The following is a 19,439-nucleotide window of genomic DNA, read 5'->3' as shown; positions in this document are numbered from 1 at the left end:
GAAGGAACCAAAGACTCTCTTTTCTTTTTGTAGATGCTATCTTGAGCTAAAATAAATAGATTGGCTTGGTTCAGCACAGAGTCATCTCAGGTTGCCTGTAGCAGTGCAGTCATGAAACAGCCAAGAAGCACTGTACAGTGGAAGTTACAACTGGGGTCAAGGCTTGACTTATTAAAAACTGAGTTTTTAGGAAAACACCTCTGCTCCTATGACTAACTACAGGAAAGACCAGTGCTGATTCAGATGCTGACTTCCCAAGGTGGCCCTCACCCTGCTGGCTCACAGTGCTAAAGCAACTTCAGCCATCATTTGGTAAGCCAGCTGTTGCTTCATCTTTTCCCAGTGAAAGTATCCCGAGACCCTTCAGCACTTCTCACAGGCTCTGGCTATCTGAGGCAAATTGATAAAAGGCAGTGTGTTTTCCCGTGGTTATTACTTTCCTAAAACCATTCCAGACTGCTGGCATTATTTTGTTTATGAGGTGGTAGTTTGTGCACTATTATGTCACCTGGAAAGTGAAATTTACTTGACGGAAGCTCCTAAACGCAGAGAAAGCAAAAGGCATTAATCTCTGCAATTGGAAATTCTGTGAGTGGGCAGCTGTAAGCTGATATGCTTTGAGTTTCTGCAAAATGTAGCTACTACTAAACAGCCCAAATGGTGAAGCATTCTCTAACAGCATAATGCTTTGATTTTAATCTTTCTGATCTAATTTATGACTAAATTTTCCCTTGGGAGATGATGCAATAAGCTCTCCTGGAAATCACTTCGCAAATATGTTGAAAGCCAATCAGGTATTACAGTTATAATGTCAAAATCCTTACTGACTTGCTAAATACATAGTCATCTGTAGCTTTCCTTGGGACAGTTTGTCATGGAGATTGGGTTGTTAAGTGAAAGAGTGAGTTCTTTCACTTGTCTCAATGATAATGTAGCTCAGTGTAACCAGCTTAGGATTCACTGCTTGTGCTCAGGCAGCCTGTGTACCTGAAAGTCAGACCCTCCCTTAGCTAGTACACTAAGAGAGGAATTGTATTTTAGGCAGGAAGGATAAGGGGACTCTCAGATATTGATGTAAGCCTAATCAGTTTCTGTGTTCTATGTTTTTATTAGCTCAGAGCCTGTCTTACTTGCTTCAGGTATGCAACAGGTAAATGTATAGCTACAGTTAATTCTCTAATCTTCCCATAGGACAAGGCCCTTTCCTGGAATAACACAGTGTGAAGACCAGCCATTCCAAAAACACACCTTTGGTTCAACCGCTCCAAAGACGGTTTCTCTAAGTTGTGGGAAAACCTTCACTTGCAAATTTGTAATGACATAACAAAATATGTTTCTCACTGAGTGCCACTTTAAATTTCAGGAAAGCTGTTGTAATGTTCAATCCATTGATCTATTGCTGAAGATATTACTGATCATTTGTAACACATATTAACAAAGAAGTCAACGTGTTCGTGAGGTCAGGAGTAATGTGAAGTTGCTACTGGTTATCTTAAATATTTGGTCACAGTTGAGTTCTGCAGTCGCGGTACATGGTTCCTCCTGTACGTGTCTTCACAAAATTACAACCAGTCACATCCTTTAGTACAACTTAAAGCAAACTAAAAAACTGCCAAAAGTTTTTCTTCTTCTTCTTGTTCTTTTTCTGTAACAAATCTGAGTCTAAACAAGTTCAGTGTTTTGGACAATAAATTCTCTGTAGCTGCCAAGGCAACTCCGCTTATGATACACTACTTGCTTCCAGATCAGGCACCAGAAAACTATTTTTCACAATCTGTGTTCTGATATTCGTCAGTGCGCTCAAACTTGAGGGATTTTCATCGAAGCTTGCACCTCATATCTGAAAAACTGGTGGTGCTCAGAGGGGCTTAACATCACAATTTCATGAATGTTGACGTAATTGAAGAATACTTGGTGTGGAAGGAGACAAGACACGAGCTTGTTCTGGAACAGCATTCCTAACATGTGTGCTCCGTGTCAGTTTTGACCTCAAAGTGAAGCATCCTCTTAGACATGAGAAACATCAGTATGTGCTAAATATTTCTTGTGGTCGCGAATGGGGCTTTAAAAGAAGCTTGCAGCAGCCGTATGCCAGAATCCAGTGCAACATGTCTCCTGAACTTTTGAAAATCTCAGTTTATCTTGTCATTAAGAATTCATAATCGTCAATGAGCAATGCATGCAACAGCTAATTGAGCTCCATAAAGTGCAGCAGGCTGACGATTTCCACATGGCTACAGTGTGGATATTACCGTTTCCCTTAGAGTTAGCACTGTAAATGCTGTAGCTGCTTAGAGACCACTTTGTGCTAATTTAGCAAATGTTAATTTTTAAATCGTCACAGTGGAAGACGTAGTGCATTGCATCAGTGAAAATGTATGCAAAAAATAATGAAAATGAATTGATGGCATTTTAGATGATCAGCACACTCACTAGCATGCTTGGCTGCCTTTCATAAAGGTGAATGTTACGACTGCCCTGAGAACTTGTCTGAAGTTTCACCACCGATCCCCTTAAGGGCAGGAAACAACTTTATCCGGTTTGATTTTGCTCTAACTGATAAGAATGCTTAGCTTTCAATTGATCAAAAAGGGAAATGTGTAATGCTCTTTTCAGGATAACTTGAGATGTGAAAAGCTTCTGAAACAGATGACATGGTGGTAACTGTTCATGGTAGTTGAGCTCCTGAATTCACTGTGGCACACTGACCTTAACTGACATGGGCAAAAAAAAAAAAAAAAAAGGGACACTTAGGAAATACTTTCCCCTTTGTATCACTTGGAAATCTGACTTTTTTGGGATTTCATGTAACGTGACAAAACATGTGGGCCACGTTGCAGGGTCGCTGGAGCTCCTTGGACCTGGCTCAGCAGATGTCTGCTGTCTGCTGGCAGCTGAAGCACGAGGAGCCTTGCCGGTGCATCCTGAAATGGATATTCCCTCAAAACAGAGCTCACTGTGCTTGCAACAGATGGTGTTAAAAGTGGGCCCTTGGCTTCTTCCCAACGCGTATCTCATTTACAGTTCTCTGCCCTTTCTATTTCTCTTGGTGGAAAAGCCTACAAAGCCTCCCTGATGGACATTAAGAGGACCCGGCAGCCCTTATGAACAGCCCTAGGTTCCTCCACCAGGCACTGACCTGCATTCCTGGGCAGAGCAAGGAAGTTTTCATTGGTGTTTTGCTGCGTTTCACTCAGGTTCATTTGACTTCAACCAGAGGGCAGTTTAAGATCGCTGGTAACAATCACGTCTTTTACTCCTTGCTGGCAGGATAACTCTGGCTGTTGGGAGCTTAAAATGCTTTACCTGTGCTCAGCTAGTATGAGTTGTAATTAATACTCCTGGGTTTTACCTTGCAAGGGAGCAGGTTGTCTGGAGTTCCTTTGCATAGATCATCCACTAGAAAGGAACCTCAGAAAAGATCCCTGTGCATGCCATTTTGAGGACTGGTTTCTCTGCTTGCCTTGTGCGTATGTAATGCTGAGAAATGAAACACAGAGTGCACAAGAAATTGTCCGTGAATGGAGCCATGCTGTCCCTGATTGAAGGACCCAAATTCCCAGTGCTCACACCAAAAAGCTGTTTTGCTCCTGTCCCCTGAACAACCTGTTTGCTGAGTGCTTGCTTGCATCCTGCTGTGGTCTGGCTGAGGGCTGTGACGGCGCCATCTTAGGCAGCCCTTGAAGCATGGTGGCCGCCATGTTGGGGTGGCTCCTGAGGTGCAGTGGCCGCCATTTTGGAGCCAACCCTGAGGTGCGGTGTCTGCCACATTGGGTTAGACTGTGAGGCCCAGCTTCTGCCATTTTCTGATGGTTTCTGACACGTGAAAGCCCTTAAGGTGCCGTGTCAGCCATGCTGAGGTAGACTGTGAAGAACTGCTTCCGCCATTTTGAGCAGCACCTGAGGTGCAGTGGCCGCCATTTTGTGGCAGCTCCTGAAATGCGACACCTGCCATTTGGGTGTGGCCCAGAAGTGCAGCAGACGCCATTTTAGGGGTGTGGCAGCCACCATGTTGGGGTGGTTCTTCAGGTGCTCTGCATGCTCTGCTGGACCGGGGCTGGGCTGCAGCAAGGTATGAGGTATTTCAGGACATGCAGGTTTCCTTGGTGTGGAAGAAGCTGTCGCATCTCCCTGGTGGGACACGTGAATCTTAACCAGGAGAGCATTAGGATAGCTGAACCAGCACGGTGTTCAGCCTTGTATACAAAGGATGGGAAGTTCAGATCATGCCTAAGCTCAGCGTGAGTTGCAGGGGAGGAGGTAGGGTTGGGTGGTCCATCTTGGTGTGAGGATCTGAGAGTTTGCATGGCTTCTCAGGCTACCAGTATCAACAAAACTTCATCCTTTATTATCGCCCCTTTTTTTTTTCTTTCTTTCTTTTTTTCTTTTAAACTTTAGTAATAAAGTTTCTGGTGGGTGTATGTATACATAGTGTATGTGTTAGCAGTGCCATGCTGAATTAGGGCCATCTCGGGTGTGCTTGCTCTGTGGAAGGAATAAGATGTGCTCTGAAAATAGAAAATGTGGCTGTAAGTGACAAAAACTGGCAGGGAGGAATTGGTCAGATGCAGTTTTAGAACTGCTTTTAGTGTTTTTTTCTACTCCATTCCAAGTTTAAAGTGTCAATTTAAATTAATTAGAATGATCATAGTATCCTCGGAACATGAGTGGAGAAAATTTCATTATAATTTCAGTATTTCCTTTTACCAACGAGAATCCAGAACAGCCAGCTTAAGGAAATTTCTGCGTACAATGTAAAAGAAATTCCTGACCAAATTGACTAAGCTGAAATGTCTAAAAGCAGAGAGCTATCATGAAAGTGCTGGAAAGCCTCTGATTATAATGGAATCAGTGTCCCAGGGTATAATGCAGCTCTGCATTTAATATTGAGCTACTGGACCGTGCATCTCAACATAGCTGAAGTCACTGGGTTCTCATCAAAGTCCTGTAATGACACTGTGCTCTGCTTAGATGCCAAGCGACTCTTGAAATAGCTCCAGAGATTTTTTAGCAGCTTCAGCTGTAGAGACATCAGACTTCAGAAGGACAGCTACTGCCATGGTGTAAATATATCTTTCATTATATATATTGCTGCACTTGGCAATAAACTTATGAACTTCTGTAAACATAATTAAAAGGGTCTTGCATACTTACAGGTGAAATCATGGCAGCAGTGCTGATGCAGCACAAGAAAAGCCTGTCCTCTGTTCTGTAAATCTGTTTTGTCTTTCCTTACTAATGATACATGCACAACACATTTAATTCAGTGCTTCTTAGTGTTTGCCTGTGTAGTTTTTGTATTATGGCATTGACTGGAATCCCTGTCATGTTCATTATAATTTGGGCATGCTATTTTAAGCGGAATTTTTCTTATTATGTATTGTTTAAGGTATTGACTTTGCCAAAGGGAAGAAAAAAAAAATGCTTGTATCCACTTAAGCAGACAAGTGGTTGTAAATTTCTGCCCATTAAATATACATGCTCACACAAACCATAGGCATATGCAGTGATTACAGGCTGATGCAGTTATAGAATTAGGTGAGATTTGAAAACTGTATTTCAGGGAACCTTTCCAGCACAGGAGTTGCATTTCTGGGAGCAGCTCTGGGCAGGAGCATTCTTCAGTAAGGCTCTATTGAGTGCTAAGATGGCACTTTTCAAGAACGAATTGTTAATCTTATAACCAGTATCTGGTTTATTTGGCTTGGGGATTTGTTTGTTTGTTCCTTTTCAACCCAGCCAACCAATTTTTGGGTATGAGCAGGAGAGTTACTGCACAGCTCATCTAAAGCGAACAAAGTTTTCAGCCAACCTGGACGAGCAGCAATCATTTTGGTAATAGTTTTGATACCACTTTTGCTAAAAATCTGGAATATGTGTGGCTCCAGCACTTCAGAATGAAACTTGAAGTCGAATCTGTGCAAATATTCAATGATTTATCTCATTTATTTAGCAGTATAAGGTGATGATATTGCTTGTGGGCTTCGTTTTACTCTTCCAAACGTGCTCTCCATTTCTGTCATCCATTCCTGCTTGATGTGAGCTCTTCCAGTGGTCTCTTAACAAATGCTGTGACCTTCAGTCTCACCCTATACAGTGGAAAGTTACTTGTAGTATCTCTAATAATCTCAGTTGCACTGAAACAGAAATGTGGTTAAATTTGAAGTTGAAGCTTAAATTTTTTTAATGTTATACCTCTACCTCATGCTAAAGCATCTGATGTGTGACAAGTTCAGAACAATTGTAAATGGACTGCTCCTAATCTATTTATTTCATTTTTGTCTTTCAGTCTATCAGAGAAGTCACAGGCTATGTTTTGGTGGCTTTGAATCAGTTTGAATACCTGCCACTGGAGAACCTGCGCATCGTTCGTGGGACCAAGCTCTATGAAGACCGATATGCTCTGGCAATATTTCTTAACTACAGAAAGGATGGTAATTTTGGACTCAGGGAACTTGGCTTGAAGAACTTGACAGGTAAGTGAAGTTTGTAAATATGGTGGGTTACTTGGGGGGAAAAAATAAAAAAAACAACACTCAAAAAGCTTGTTGTTTGTTGAATGTGTGCATCAGAGCTCTCAGTCATTTGCGTTGTACATATAACAGAGGCAATGTTTGAAAGGCTCATTGGTACTTCATTTAATTTCCTTTCTGGTTCACAACTAAGCTCTTCTCGGGTCAAAGGCTGTGTATGGGATTCATAGCAAGAGCGTATTTAAAACAAAAATAACTGTTGAAGATGACCTTTTTCCTTATGTTTTCAAGAACACTGTTTCCCAGTGGTCCTTGGTTACTGCATGCAAGTTGTTTCAGGTGTTAAATACTTTCTAGCAAAGTAGCTTAGCTTTAGCTTTCTCTCTGCTCTTGCTTCTGTCTGAGTCGCTGTTGCTGATGTGCTGGTAGTGGTGTGGGGAGAGAAGGGTGGGAGGGTCACCGGGTCTTTGGTGTATTTCATTTTATAACTTCCTTTTCAAAGAGAAAAGTTTTATTATATGTAGTGAAAAAATATTTTTTTTTTTCCTTTGAGCAGAAAGATGAGCTAAGTCAATGTTTTTGTATTCATCTGTGAATTCATGGTTGGATAATGATGCGGGGTATGTCAGTATTTTTTTTCTCCGAACTGAGAATCTATAGTGAATGGTTTGGGAGCTTAAAAGTTGGCTAAGTTTCATATTGTATTATGTTGGACTGTAACTTAATGAAGTGCAGGCAGTGGTGGATGGTTTTTAGAGAATTCACTAGAAGCATTTTATTTGTATTTGGTTCCTCACAAAGGGAGGACATTTACTATGATGTAAGCTTTGGTGTTTGTGAAATGGCCTTATTTCTGTGAGTCTCTAAATGCTGAGAGCAAATCACAGACCTGAGTTGGATGTAGTGTTTGTACAGAGAGATGGGAACTTGGTGGACTATATTTAGGCACCCTTCTCTCTTCACTTTTTTTGTGTCTCTGTAGGCACTGGTACACAAGTTCCCTGTTCATGTCTCTCTGAGCTGTACGGTGATGCTTTCAAAAACAGAAAGGTGAAGGAGACTTCAGCTGTTTGATGGAGTGAAGCACAACTTTGGCAGGCTTTCAGAGCAAGTTCTTTCTCTCAGTCAGACTGTTAACAGTTTTCTTTACTGAGGCCATTACGCTGATACCAGAGTGCTTCCCAAGTCTCTAAATCCCTGCCATTCCTACTATGCTTCTCTCTGCTACTCTCATAATCCAATTTTCTCCTATTCTGTTTCCAGTTTTTCCCCATTCTTCTGATTTAGGGTGTTCATTGTGACTATCTATGCTTTCACTTAATGCAGAGCTGTACCATCATGCACGAGTAGAATTTTCTACTTCATATACCTTTTATTGTCTGTCTGTGGGTCTCAAGGGGCTTTGTAAAGTACATTAGACCAGATAAAACTGAGACAGAAAGGCCAAGGCCAGAGAAGGGTGATAACCCTTTTGGGTTGGAGGCTGTTTTTCTGCCAGGAAGTAAGGGTTGTGTTTTCAGTGATTATTTATCCATTACTTTGCTGCTTGGTAACATGAATAAAATTATCTTGTAGGCCTTGGCTCAAGACTTGGTTCTTGAACCAGCTGCTCTGGAACCAGAGCCTGTCTCCAGAACTCTCTGGACACTGCTTTTTTGTGATAGCACCAAGACTGTCCACTGAAAAGCTAGCAGGTCTTCTCAAGTGCTGTGACAAAGTCTGCCTTAGCTCAGTCTTTGAATCTTTCCTAACATGAGATCACCACAGCCACTTCATCTAACGTAGGTAGTGTTTAGAAAGCCCTCTGATGGGATTATTTGGCTCAAAACGTATTGTCTCCTGGAAGCGCCTAATAACACTAGCTTGTCTCCACTGAGTGCTTAAAATAGCTTCTGAGTGCTGAGTATGAGCCAGTATGTGCTTAAAAAATGCTCTTAGTATTTTCTAGATAGCATGTGCCAGGCCTCATGAGTCCCTCCAGCAGCTGTTCTTTGACCATTTTCTGTACTGGTTAAGATGCACCTGACTGTTTTAACCCATAACCTGCTTCTTGATGCAAATAGTCTCCCTGGAGTTATTACTACTTCATTCATTTTCCTAACACATCCCTTAGCCTTAATAGCTGCATAAAAACAAGTGGTGTTTGCAGCAGCCCTAATGGCACCAGGCCACAATAGATGAGCTGTGTCTGGGTCTTCCCCGTGTCTACCAACTGCTCCTTCTTTACGTTAGAAACAACCAGTGATTTGCACTGAATTTAAGGAGAAGCAGTTCCCATGAGCTGTCATCCATCCGGCTTCTAGTCTACTACAGATTTAAAGGTATTGGCATGGAATGATAAAATGCAGAGTGTTCTCACCTGCTGATCATCCCGAGACTTAATCAGAGGCAGGATTTCATTCCCCTGTGATGTACCATTGCATTATTTTTAGTGTGTTGTTAACAGCTGTGTTTTTATTGTCAGATATTTCTGACATACTTACATTTCATCTTTAAATTTAAATGCTTGATTTTTTTTTTCCCCTGAAGGCTATAAAAAAATGACAACTGTGATAGCAGTATGTTTTATCTGACACAGAAAACACAATCCTGTTCTCACTCATGATATCTGTCAGCCTGAGAGGGAGTTGTGGTAGTGTAGCACGGGTCAGGAGCGGGCCCCAAATTCATGTGGGCACTTCCAGAAAGCTTGGCCTGTAAAAATCTATTTCTCACTTATTATAAACACGTAGTCAATGATTTCACAAAAGTGTCAAAAATAAACAGACATTGAACCAACTAAGTGGCTGCTGCCACCTCAGCTGGACTCATCTCAGCTTGCAGATTCAGCTGCCAAGCAGCGTTAAAATAAAGTGCAGGTTTGACACACTGAATGTATTATTCAGCCTGAGATTAGCAGAATAACTGATGCTGAGGGAGAAGGAATGCCACCTTTTTCCATTTACTTCATATGAGCTAGTGCAAATCATTCCTGTCTCTCCCATGTAGCTAGGCAGTCAACCTTAACTTATGCAATGAAAGGGCATAATCATTGTTCACACTTTGAGTACTCCAAATATAGAGAATACCTGATGGCTGCATTTCATTATGGCATTTATCTTCATGAGCTGGGAAAGAGGGATAACTCACAAGCCAGAACCACTTATGAAGTATCCCATATTTTCCTCTGAGTGAAGATGAGTAACAGAGATCTACAGCAAATGCTGTATCTTTGAATAAGCAGGGATCAGCTAATCTCCCCTATTGGCCTTGGTAATAGAGTTTCCTCTGCATGTGTCCATGCAACTCTGGAATTTCTTAAATATATGAGAATAAAGCAGAGTTAGCGGTGATTAGTTTGATAACACAGAAAAGCAGCAAAATCTTTCTTATCTGCCCGCTTTGCATAAACAGAGATAAATGCTGAATTAAAATAACTGAGGTTTGAGTGGCAGATGCATATTATAGCCCAAAGGATTTGGTCAGTGATGCCCAAAGAAAAGACATCTCATTTGACCAGCAGAAAAATCCCAGGGCAGGGAACTTCTTCATTGTGTACAGAAGGTGACCGCTGTAAATAGGCAGAGCTTGTTCAGCACTGTGACTGCGTACCTGCGTTCCTGCAGCAGAGGCTAGGAACCATTTCCCTTTCTGTCACCTTTCCTTGGTCCACACACACATTGCACATCGGTGAGTCACTGCTGAGATGCCAGTGCCTGTGTGTTACTCCCAGCCTGAGTGGGTGAGTCCTGGTTGTGCTGGTGCATCCATTGGTCTCTGTGGCTTCTTGCTATTGGGTGAGCTGGGAAGAAAGCAATCTGTAGTTTGCCTCAGGCTTCCCATACAACAGGTGGGCAAGGCATTGCATCTCTAACCTCGGAGAGGTGTTGCTAGGATACGTGGAGGAATGAGGAATTTGTTTAAAAATCCCTTTGGTACCCTCTACGATCAGGGCTGCTGCAGGAGTTGGAATGTAGAGCCTAGCAGAAGCAGGCACAGCACTCAGTGTCTGTCCAGGGGCACTCCTTCCCTGTGAGCTTGGAATTGGTATGTGACATTGGTATCCCAGCACAGCACCGCTGACCAGCCGGTGGGGAGAAAAAGGAGGGACATCCTGAGCACGCCTGTTCTTGCTTTAGGAAAGGAAAGCTCCTCTGTGCTGTGGCACAGCCTACAGAGCAGTGGGAAAGGGATCACAGGTAGGATAGCAAGGCCGAGAGGTGTATGTATTGTGTATGGCCAGAAGTAAAGACTGATCCTTGCCCCCAAGAGATGTATGCTCACACATTGATTATGTTCAGTAACAATGGTTGAGCTTTGGATTTTTAATTGCAGTGAGGCTAGAATTTTACAGTCTCTAAAGGATTCAGATATGCTTTGTCATGCTAAATGCTGCAACTAATGTCTGATTTTTTTGCAACCTGTAGATGTCCCATTTATGCTCAGCTTTCTTTATTTCAAAGCACTTTTGTCTTCTTAGTTCTGTCTCTAGTGTTAGAAATGTGCAACCTTGTTTGGAATGATTATGGCAGAAGGAAATAGAAGAAGCTCATACTAATGATTTAATGGCAAATGTTGGATATTCAAAGGATTCAGCGTATCCTAAACGTCTGCCTTTGGTCTCTGGAAGTTGTTTGCTGCTCCCTCTTGTACCAGTATGTTCACACAAACTGTGAAATGTGTGTTGCGTATTGCAAATGGGCTGAGCCAGTTTGTCAGAAGCAATTTGCAGGATGTTCCACATGATCCTCCAGTACCTCACAGCCAGGAGAAGGTCTCATCAACCAACTGATCGTATGACCAAAGCAGGGCTTGGAACCATAGGGAGAAGAAGCCATGCCAAACCCTTGGCCTTAATGCTCTGACTTTGTAATAAACTGAAATTTAAATTGGCCCATACTGTCTTCCACAATACATCCAGGCAAGCTGCCATTGTCACCTGAAAATGCCACGTAAAATAATGATGTCATTTGTTCTCTCTTTCTTGGCAGTTTCTCCTTTTTACCTCTCCACAGTAATTTTCTCTATCAGCGTATTTTTCAATTACAAAGTAAGAAATTCTCCAAGATGTGGATGTGTGAAACACCCTTTAGCTTTTTAGATATATGGGCAATCAAGATAAATCCAATAATGCTGAAACCTCCTAATAAAGTAGAAGCTTTGCCTGACTTCAGCGACTCGTGAACTCCAGCAGCATAGGGATTTCTCTGGCCACACACATTGCAGAGTTAAACATCCGAGCAGAGTAATCCCTCCATTTCAATCACACGGGTCAGGAATGGGTGGCACTGCAACATGTTTGAGTTTAGCAGAGAGATCTGTGCTGAGCTGCTCTACAACATAAGTAAAATGCAACCAGCATTACACTAGGGAAGAAATTGTGCAGCTTGTAGTGACAGTGCTGCTGAGGAATACATCCCAGCTTCTGCCTGGGACAGGAAGGTTCTGTGCCTGTGCTGGTTGGGGCTGGCTATTTTAGGAATGGAAATCCTTGTTACTCTGGTAGTGTTATCTTCTTCAGTTCAGGTGAATGAAAGAGGCACTGATTTCAGTGTGGAGTTTTTTCTTTTTTCTTCTCTCTACAGTCTTCTGATTTCATTGATTTTCTTATTTTCTCCTGACGGGCAACAGCTGACAAGGAATTGGGTGCTTTTGTAAAATAATTAGTCTTGTGTTACATGGTGAATGTAACCCGTCAGCTTTCCCTAGCAGAAGGGTGGGTTCTCTCAATAGCAAAGTAGCCATAGGTGGCAGGCTCTGCCAGCATCACAGGGGATGTGAGGTGTGAACGCTGGTGTGGCAGTTTGGGGCTCAAAATGGGCATGAAACTCTGGGCATCAGGTGTCAGGTAAATGTCTTTAAGCACAGGAACTTCAGTGGCATTGCAGCATACGTCTACAAGGCAGCACAGGCCTACAGACCTCACTTTAAAACCAGATCCAAGGGTGTGAGGTCCCTTCTTTAGCTTCACTATCTGCAGGCTGAATGAGGCAAAGGCCAAGCTGCTGCTTGGCCAGCTCCATCCCAGGTTGCTTGCTCCTCCCTTGGTCCTTGTGGTGCCACAAATCCCAGCCTGGCCAACTCTGGGACTGCTCTTGTCAAAACCACTATGAAAGGTTTCAATGTGGGTGGTTTTGCAGCAGTCTCAGTTTTTAAAGCAAGAGTGAGTGATAGTCGTAAGAAGTTTATGTGACAGTTTGATCACACTGCTGAGACAAGTGCAGAAATGTCCGGGCAGAAATGGTAACCTTGAGGAGAACAAAAAAATAGAAACATGGACCTGCAGAGGAAGGGTGCAAATAGAGGTGACAAAGTGGGAAACACCCAAATGCAATAATCTAATGGCAAAACAAAAGCACTTGCCAAAGCAGTAGCTGCATTAGGGATGAAGGAGCAGGCAGGCTCTACAGGAGCATGGCAGATACAGAGCTGCTATAGTGTTCTCATACTCCTCAACTGGTTCCACCTGCTTTGCAAGAGCTTCTTTCCACGCAGAATGAACCTTGATTGCTCTGAAGTGACAGTGCCAGGTACTCAGGGCAGGAGGCAGGTGATGCACGTGGAAGTGGAGCTGTGTGGAGCTGTAGGAACGTGCCTGCAGGCAGGGAGGGGGAGCAAAGCTATCACATGAGGAGAACACGCTGGAGGCTTTTTTCTTTGATGTTTGGAAATCGCTCAAGGGGCTGTCTTCTCCGAAGCCCTTTTGCCTTTCTTTTTTTCTTCCCCTACCCCCACCTTGGTGAAACTTTCATAGATGTACTTTTCATTTCTTTAAGGCTTAGAGGACAGAGGGTGTCTGTCAGGCCAGCCATTGCACAGAGGCTGGGCTCACACTGGACTCACATTAGAGATGCCCTGGGAGTTGATTTCTGCTTCTGCCCATCAGAAATAATCCAGCTGCATGCTTTGGCTTTGAAGCCACACATAGCCCTGATGTGGGAGCATGGAACAAAGGGCAGCATCAAAGATGATTCTGCCTAGCTGGAGAGATGAGATAATGTTAGTGGATTGGTTTTGTGTTGGGTTTTATGGATCAGCTAAGCATGTGTTCAGGCTGTAGAAGCTCTGGGAGCTGGTTCTGTCGTTGGGCACTGGATGGAATGCTGAGCCTGCTTCAGAGATGGCAATGGGCAGCTGTGGGCAGGATGCCGAGGCTGAGTTTACCTGGAGATGCTCACTGCAGTGTCTAAACTGACCCCAGCATAGTAGTGTCAGGGTACGCTGGGTGTCCCTGGAACATGCTGTCATCATTTCTGGAGTTCTGTTGGATGCACTGCTCTCTTCTCTATGCATGTCACACTGAGCTCTCAGTGTGTCTCTGGTTCCGGAGTGGAGAGTACACAGAGTTCTTGTTTGTTTTGTTGCTTGTTTTATTTGTTTATTTTTAGCCAAGTCAACATCAAAGAGGGGCACTTGAAGTAGTGGCAAATTTTATGTTGAGAGTTGGGCTGTGGCTGAGTTCATTTCTATGGCTTGACTACCCAGGCCACATCCTACTGAAATTTGTTCTTCCTCTGATAAGCAGTAGTGGAAGAAACAGGGTCTGGGTTTCTCCTCTGTTAGAGTTAAAACAACTGTGCTTCATTTCCGTGGAATAATAATGATTCTCTTTGCCTGATACTTAAATTCCTTACAAGCCTCAGCTGGTTACAAATCCATTATCCTGAGCACAATGTTGCAAACAATGATAATAATAATTAAATAAAATGTAATGTACAAAAGGGTAAGCCCGCTGCTGGCTCTTTTTACAGACCGAAGTGCTGGTTATTATTCCTTTTCCAGGAGACTCTGCTGCTCTGCAGGAAGGTGTCAAAGCCCTGCTGCCACAGGTGCAGGCAGCCGTGCTGGGGAGGGGCAGGGACCTTGCTCAGGGGTAGAAGAGCTGCTGTTCAGAAACACTCAGTGCAAGATAGATTGAATGGACTGGGAGGATCAGGGCTTGTCTCCTTTTATTTCCCCTTGCTCATGCAGGGTTGTGTGGGAGTTCTTAAATGGTGATATTATGGCTGTGGTTTTGTTCCCTCCTGCTGAGTTAACTATGGCTTGTGGTAGCTGTGCTTCTGGTGGTCACACTGATGTGCTGACAGAGGTCTGCCCTGGTGTATGCTGTAGAATTGCTTTAGCAGTGGCTGGACTCGGAGGCTGATCTTTAAGCAGGACTTGATGTCTTAAAAGCGTGCACCCAGCTAAAATATGCATTAGGCAAGGTTGCAAGGGCAGCATCCTGCTCAGTGCATGTGGAAAGAAGAGCTGAGAGGGATGTTTTAATGGCTGTGACTACAGAATGAATTAATCCCAAGAGCTGTGCAGTTAGCCCCATGTGAGATCACAGAGTCTCACCACAGCCCCAGTTTCATCCAGGAGTGAGACTTCTGGGTGTAGAGAGCTGAATGGTTTTGATTTAATATTCAGGAGCATTCAGCTTCCCAAATAAAGATAATATTTTTGCTAGCTGAGAGATTTATTAATATCTTAACGTGGCCTTGGCTTTAGCCTTTTATTCCTCGCTTTCTTAAAAAAAAAAAAAAAAAAAAAAAAAGTCTTAGCACAAACCAGCCTTGAAGTTTGGAGAAATAATCAAAGCTCTGCTGAGCAGATTTGACTGTACTGATGTGTTGAATGAGCTGTGACCTCTGCCGACCTCATTCTGCTCCATTTCCCCTTCAGGCTGGTAGCAGCGGTTGGATGTAAACATTAATCTGTTAATTTAACTTCTGATATAAGTAGAAAAAAACATATAATTGCAATTGCTATTTTGTCAGTGGCCTATCCAACCTTACTGCTTTGCTTCAGAGAGAAATGGCCGTGCTGCTGCACGCTTCTCTGCTTGGGGCACTTTCCATCCACAGTGTTTGGATGGGGCAGATTATGGCTTGCCTTGTGCAGCAGGTGGATCAGAAGGGACATGAAGACTTTCCTGACTGTGAAGTGTGTCCTCCAGCAGCCCTGCATACTAATTCTTCTTTTTTACATCCTTTCTTGGTGTCAGTAGTCCTCTGTTTTGCAGTTTGCAGTATCTTGGAGGTTGCTGATTTTTTTTCTTCAGCATGTGAGGTGGGAGTGGTGCTGATGTGCCTTGCAAGCACTGCATGATGGTGGTTTGGCTGCCCCAGCAATGAGAGGTTGGTGACACTGGGTTCTGATGGCAGGTTTCACATCCATCTGATGTGGGATGTGCTGCAGAGACATGAGGTAGCCTGCTCAGAGATGTGCAAGATGTGCAGAGATGTGCTTTCTGATACAGGTAATTGGTGTCATAATCTAGGGCTTAATGGTAGCTTGCAAAGAAAACTTACTTGGGTTTAACTAAAATTGCTCCCTAACACAACTGGCTAAATTGAAGCAAACCCCACGTGAATGTACTTTTATATCCATTTACAAGTGCCTTGTATTGATCTAGTCTACTGCAGCAACTCAGATGAGCTAAATTGATGCCTGTGCACTAAGTTAAGTGGATTCACATGGGATTTCATGCCTGCTGAACTGACTTGACTTCAGAACTGATTTTAGTTAAACCAGTGTAAGCCTTGTGTGAGGCATAGGCCTTTCTTATTTGTTGCTACCGCTTTGGCCAAGAGTTACATGACAACATAGGGGGAAATGAGATGCAACTTAAGGGGAAGAATGTGCCACTTGCCCTGCTGGCTGCGGTGCTGTGGTGCCCTACTAACCTTGTCCATATTTTCAACTTGAAGCGGTACTAGAGTTGCTGACATGGCTTAGTATCAATCTTATTTCTGGAAGGAAGAGATTGGAAGAAGACTGTTTATTTAATCCTTTTGCTGTCATATGCATTGCTGTCCATGTCTGGAGAGAGCAAAGGAGACAAATGCTTGCAAACTTCTGTACAATCTTACCTCATGCCCCTGAATCCAGCAATTTGCTTAAGAGCTCCTTCTCTTGCCATGCAACATCTTTCAACTTTGGCTGTGCTTCCATACTTGTTGTCCTATATACCAGAGTTCCTCCAGCCCTTATGCTGTCAGGCTTTTGTTATCTTGGCCACCATGGGCTAATCTAAAGTGCCCAAACTAGTGCATCCAAAGGCTGTGACCAAAACAGCTCCAGTGGAAGGGAACTGAAATTTAACCCATCATCTTTCTAAACTGGCCACTTGTCTGCAAGGCTGTGTTTCACCTTCAGACTCCTTAAAGATAAGGTGTAGAAAATGACTGCTGGCGTGCAGATCTCCATAGGTTCACAAACTGTTGGTTCATAAGTTATTGTGGAGCAGTGGCAAGAGGAGATGTATGTGTTTTGCTCTTTGCTCCCCAGATGGCCTACAGGAATGTGTTTTATGTAATTCTACTAAAGCTTGGCAATATTACAGTATCAAATCACAACAGCACAACCTCTTGAAACTTCTGTTGATTTCTCTTGGCTGTTAAGTAAGTGTTTCTTTCCAGACACTTCTATGTGAAGGACAGTGTTCATATTTTAAGAGTTTGTAAACCTTTGTAAATGTTAATCCATAAACTTCAGCTATTTTTTTCTCTGAAACATAGAGGTCATTTATTTTTTCATCTATAAACAGCACTTAAATTCCCAGTTGTGGCTCATGAATGTATAGGAGAAGATTGACAAAAATAGCCCCTGCCCTAAATAGCTCGGTGTGTCCAAGGCAGGAGACCACCAGTGGACTCCGAGTGGTGGGGAAAACAAATCTGCAGCTTCTCATGGGTAGAACTGGTTCTGCATACCCACAGCTAGCAGGGATGCCAAGTTTCACTTTTGTATGAAGGCAAAGAAGATTTGAGAAACGTTTTTGAAAGAGGTCAATGAGATAACTTGCTGGCTGTCCACGTCTTTGTATGAGATACAGCACAGAAGAAAGAACAAAAGATGTTTGAAAACGTCTTGTGTGTGATGAAAGGAGGCATGACGGGCTTATTGAAGGTGGAAGAAGGCATAAATAGTGTATGAGAGAATGATTGGCCCTGGAAGATCTTGGAAATGAACAAAAGTTGCTTTTATTTGATGTGATAAGAAGGAAGCACAAAGTGTGGGGGTAAGAAAAAAGCGTGGTTAGATGAGCTAGAGAAGTGGAATTTGGAAGGAAACTGAGAAGGGTGAAATGTGGCTGGTTTTTTTAAAGGAAAGATGGCATTGTCAAGGCATGAGATGAGCCTGAGCAGAAACTCTAAATGCAGTGATAGGTGAAGAGACCATGAGAGCAGAGGTGATATCAACAAGTTTGGTTTTGTGAGCTGAAGAGAGGTCAGAGATGAAGAACTGCAGGGGACTGGTTGAAGTGATGGAGCAGCTGGCTGGCAGTGCTGGTTGCTGAAGCCCAAAGGGTGAAAGAGGGTGCCAGCAAGAGGGTGCTGCAAAGCTTGTTCACTGGAGCAAGCATTTGTGGAGTATCTGCATGCAGCAACTTCTTGTCCAGCTGTGATCTGTGAGCTCAGTCTGCAGGTGTATCTCCAAATGTGACATACCTCCTTGTTGGCTTTGTCAGGAGCTGCAGGCTGTGAGTGTTTGGGGAGTGTTGTCCAGTCTCACCTGCTGTCTGAAACTGCTTTCTTATGTCAGCAAGCCATTGTGTTCACTGATGTCAGCGGGAAATAAATACTGGCTTTCGTAGCACAGCCCCATTTCTGATGAGAGACACGTATCCCAAAAGGGAAAGCTCCAATAAATTCAAAGGGAAGCTGCATCAGTTGAAGCTTATACTGTGTTTCTCTTGCTATCACATTCGTTGTGTTATCTAAAGAGATCTGTGAGTGAGGTGGTAAAACAGGGCTTTTTTAATTATACATCACCTAGCAAACTGATAAAGCAAACAAAGCAAGCAACCAAATAACACAGGCATGAACCTCTTCAAAATAATGATATAGCAAGAACAATAGGGGAGTAATTCACAGCTCCCTAAGACATTTTTGCAGTTCAGAGGGAGTGTGATAACAAGCAGCTATTGACTCTTCTCCTATCATGTTTTCCACTTGTCTGCTGTGTGACTGGGAAGTGTATTACCTGCATCCTTGCCAGGGGTTTTTATGCTATTGTCTTAAAATCCTTAAAAACCCTAGCAGGGCTAAAGGTGAGAATGGCAGTCATGGTACCTGCAGTAGTGAGCAGAAGAAGGGCTTTTGCTGATGTCATTCGTACGTGAAAAATTTCATGTCTGTGTGGCCTGAGACTTGCAGGGTTGTTTTATCCTTTGTCTTTTCTGTGTAAGTGCTCAAGTGCATGTTGGCTCTGTGGGAGCCAGGGAGTTAAACCCAGCTCAGCTGCTCTTGGCAGTGGAGGAAGGGAACCCAGGCAGGCCACAAAAGCTTCCCTAGATACTAAGTAAACATTTGGGCTGCAGGCCAAAAGTCATCTCCACACTACCAGAGTCACACTGTTCGCGGTAAGAGATCTAAGTGGTATGAGGCCAGCCCAGAACTTCTACTTGAGATACTGTGACTGCAGTACAGACATAACCTTTTTAAATGAGAACAAGACATTTTGAAATCCTAATCTGCCTCAGACTTCTGTAGCAATTCACATTTGATCTGTACTCCAAGCTGGGGAAGAAAAGAAAGCTCTCACAAGCTTGTCTTTTGTCCTTTCAGCCTCAAGGTGAATGAGGTGCTGGAGTAATCAGCCCCACAGCTGAATTTCTTCACCTTGGATTTTAGCATCTTTTTAGATAAGGGAATATTCACGTGCTGGAGAGATTTAATAGAGGTATTCATTGCAAATTCACGAAGGGCATATTTTAAAATACTAAGTGCAGTAAGAGCTCTGCCTGGCTCTGTGTGTGAGGCACATACTGCTTGTTGTTCTTATCACACACCACACAGGATCAATTTCAGGACAAAGCTATGGCAGTTCAGGATTTGTAGGGGTAAGTGGTGCTGTTTGCTGTGTTTAACTTCTTGCCATTTGCAGGTGCAAAGGATGTCTCATTGTCACTGCCTCTGAAGAACTTAAAATTTACTGGTATTTAAAGACTGGTAGCATTCAGTTGTTAGACTGTTGGAGTTTAGTTTGATTCTGATA

General features: G+C 43.2%; 1 protein-coding gene across 8 annotated transcripts in view; it reads left to right on the top strand.

Annotated features, from left to right (window-relative positions):
- The window catches only part of ERBB4 (erb-b2 receptor tyrosine kinase 4), a 507,767-nt gene that overhangs the window by 243,967 nt on the left and 244,361 nt on the right, over nucleotides 1-19,439 (top strand). For 7 of the 8 annotated variants that reach the window (XM_090144449.1, XM_090144448.1, XM_090144446.1 and 4 more), the window contains exon 3: nucleotides 6,290-6,476. In XM_090144449.1, coding sequence (XP_090000575.1) covers nucleotides 6,290-6,476 — 187 coding nt within the window. Of the gene's footprint in view, nucleotides 1-3,436; nucleotides 4,073-6,289; nucleotides 6,477-19,439 lie in introns of those variants that run through there. The other variant, XM_090144451.1, reaches the window with a different exon arrangement.

This window comes from Phasianus colchicus, chromosome 7 (genome assembly GCF_987193195.1).
Source record: "Phasianus colchicus chromosome 7, bPhaCol1.hap1.1, whole genome shotgun sequence".
Lineage (NCBI taxonomy): Eukaryota > Metazoa > Chordata > Aves > Galliformes > Phasianidae > Phasianus > Phasianus colchicus.
This window is presented reverse-complemented; position numbering and strand designations above follow the sequence as displayed.